Source organism: Amphimedon queenslandica, unplaced genomic scaffold (assembly GCF_000090795.2).
Source record: "Amphimedon queenslandica unplaced genomic scaffold, v1.1 AMPQUscaffold_13291, whole genome shotgun sequence".
NCBI lineage: Eukaryota > Metazoa > Porifera > Demospongiae > Haplosclerida > Niphatidae > Amphimedon > Amphimedon queenslandica.
The window spans coordinates 37,715-39,632 of record NW_003546473.1 but is presented as its reverse complement, the minus strand read 5'-3'; the positions used below and the strand labels follow the sequence as shown (position 1 = coordinate 39,632).

The window sequence follows — 1,918 nt, the reverse complement described above, 5'->3', positions numbered from 1 at the left end:
GCAACATGTTGCCTAGTGTATGGAGGGCTTAAGGACAGACAGGAAGTAGAATTTCATACAAAATAATGCAAACAAACACACCTACTAATCAACACCTATACATTAAAATAATAATAAACACACATATCATACAATCTTAATACATTACAGACATACAAATGTAATTCCATACATTTAGATGTAAACATGCATACAGTACAGTTATATTGTATGCAGAATGTGCATGTACTTGTGAGTGTTCAGTAATGGGTATAAAGTGTTTTATTTGTTATTTCAGGTGCATGTAGTAAGTAGATTCTAAAATTAATTGCTTAATATTTAATTATATTTCTGTCTATCTCCTCAGGGTCCCAGTGTATTATTCAAATATGTGGCATTATATGCAGCTCATCTGATAAAGTCCAATGCTTCATTGTCAGCTCTTAAACTTTTCACTACATGTGGGGCGCCTCCTTTACCTCAGAACTTTAACATATACAAGAGGCTCTGCATGGAAGTGTTTGGAGAGAACCTTGAAGGAGGGACAGCGTATCCAACCTACTCTAGTCTCAGGAATATGTTATTCTCTATTGTAAGTACCTGTTAATGTGCAATATAGTACTATACACATACATGTACATTGTACATTCTTACTCACGTACTTGTATATCTTGGAAAAATTCCAAATTGTAAACTTCTGCTATAATTCTATGGAATATGGACACATACAATACACACAAGGATTTATGCATACATGTACATGCATGTACAGTATATAGTACAATGAGTATATGTGTTCATTCATATTATGTTAGTGGACTGAGTTTTCAATGTACAATGTATTACCGTATAGCACTTTAATTTGGCAGAGTTTATTTTGGCAATTGGCAGTTTGCAAGGGGAATTACCATTTATCAAGAGGTATGTTAATTGGACCAGTATAGTGATATTATTTGTGCGCCAAAGTATTTGGATTGTGCATGTACCTGTCCTGTACCTATTTAGTGATTAATTGTGTTCTATCAATAGGCAGTTGGATTGGAAAGCATGGCATTTATATTCTACAACAGATTCCTGGATCTCAGTGAAGTAAGTATAGCCAAGAGTATAGCTATGTTGATATTACTTTTGATTTTCCAATGTCAGGCTATTGAAGAGGGTTCATTGGATATGATTGATAACAGTGATTTTGTTGATACTGATATTCCATTTGAAGTACCATTGCCAGAACAACCTTTCATGACAGTAAGGAAGCATACAGTACAGTACAGCTGAATCTGCACTCTCATTAACATGTATATCCTATACTACAGAAACGTGTTGTAAGAAGTTGTTATCAAACTACTATACATGTAGTTCACTCTCTATAGATAATTTTTATGCCCCTTATGTCAATTATTCTTGCTTTATGTTCACACTATGCAAACACTTAACATATGTACATGTACATGTATGTATACATGTACGTATAGGATTACATTATAAAGTGCTTCTGTTTGTTACAGGAGGATAAACAAGAAGAGATTAAGGAATGGGTACTGGCCCTCTCCATGGACAGACAGGTGACTCATAATGAGAATCAACCCATTAGCTTATTCCTTTAATCATGCAGGTGGAGCAAACACTACCACTTGATGATGAGAGACAGACTTATGTTGCATCACTGACATCACCTCATACTGGAGTCACTTCATTACCTTGCATTGTAACAGGTCCAGCACTAAGATACATGTACATCTACCTTTGGCCAAATATCCTCTAGGCAACTTTGTTATTAGGTATATGTACATGTACTTTATTTTCTGTTGTGCAAAAATCCTTTTTCTCGCAGCAAAGTGTATCAGTAGAGATCAAAGTATAACCACAGAGTTGCCTAGGGGATGGATTTGATCTAATCTATATGTAAACTGTCTGCATGGGATGCAATAATTATGTATGT

The 1,918-nt window shown here is 34.9% G+C and overlaps 1 protein-coding gene across 1 annotated transcript; it reads left to right on the top strand.

Annotated features, from left to right (window-relative positions):
• The first annotated feature begins 320 nt into the window (after positions 1–320).
• On the top strand, positions 321–1,741 carry LOC109583630 (intraflagellar transport protein 172 homolog). The gene is made up of 6 exons (XM_019999054.1): positions 321–571; positions 849–900; positions 1,009–1,068; positions 1,126–1,224; positions 1,485–1,541; positions 1,592–1,741. The coding sequence occupies exons 1-6, from the start codon at positions 405–407 to the stop codon at positions 1,739–1,741; spliced, it is 585 nt and encodes a 194-aa protein (XP_019854613.1). The 5' UTR covers positions 321–404.
• Positions 1,742–1,918: the final 177 nt, after the last annotated feature.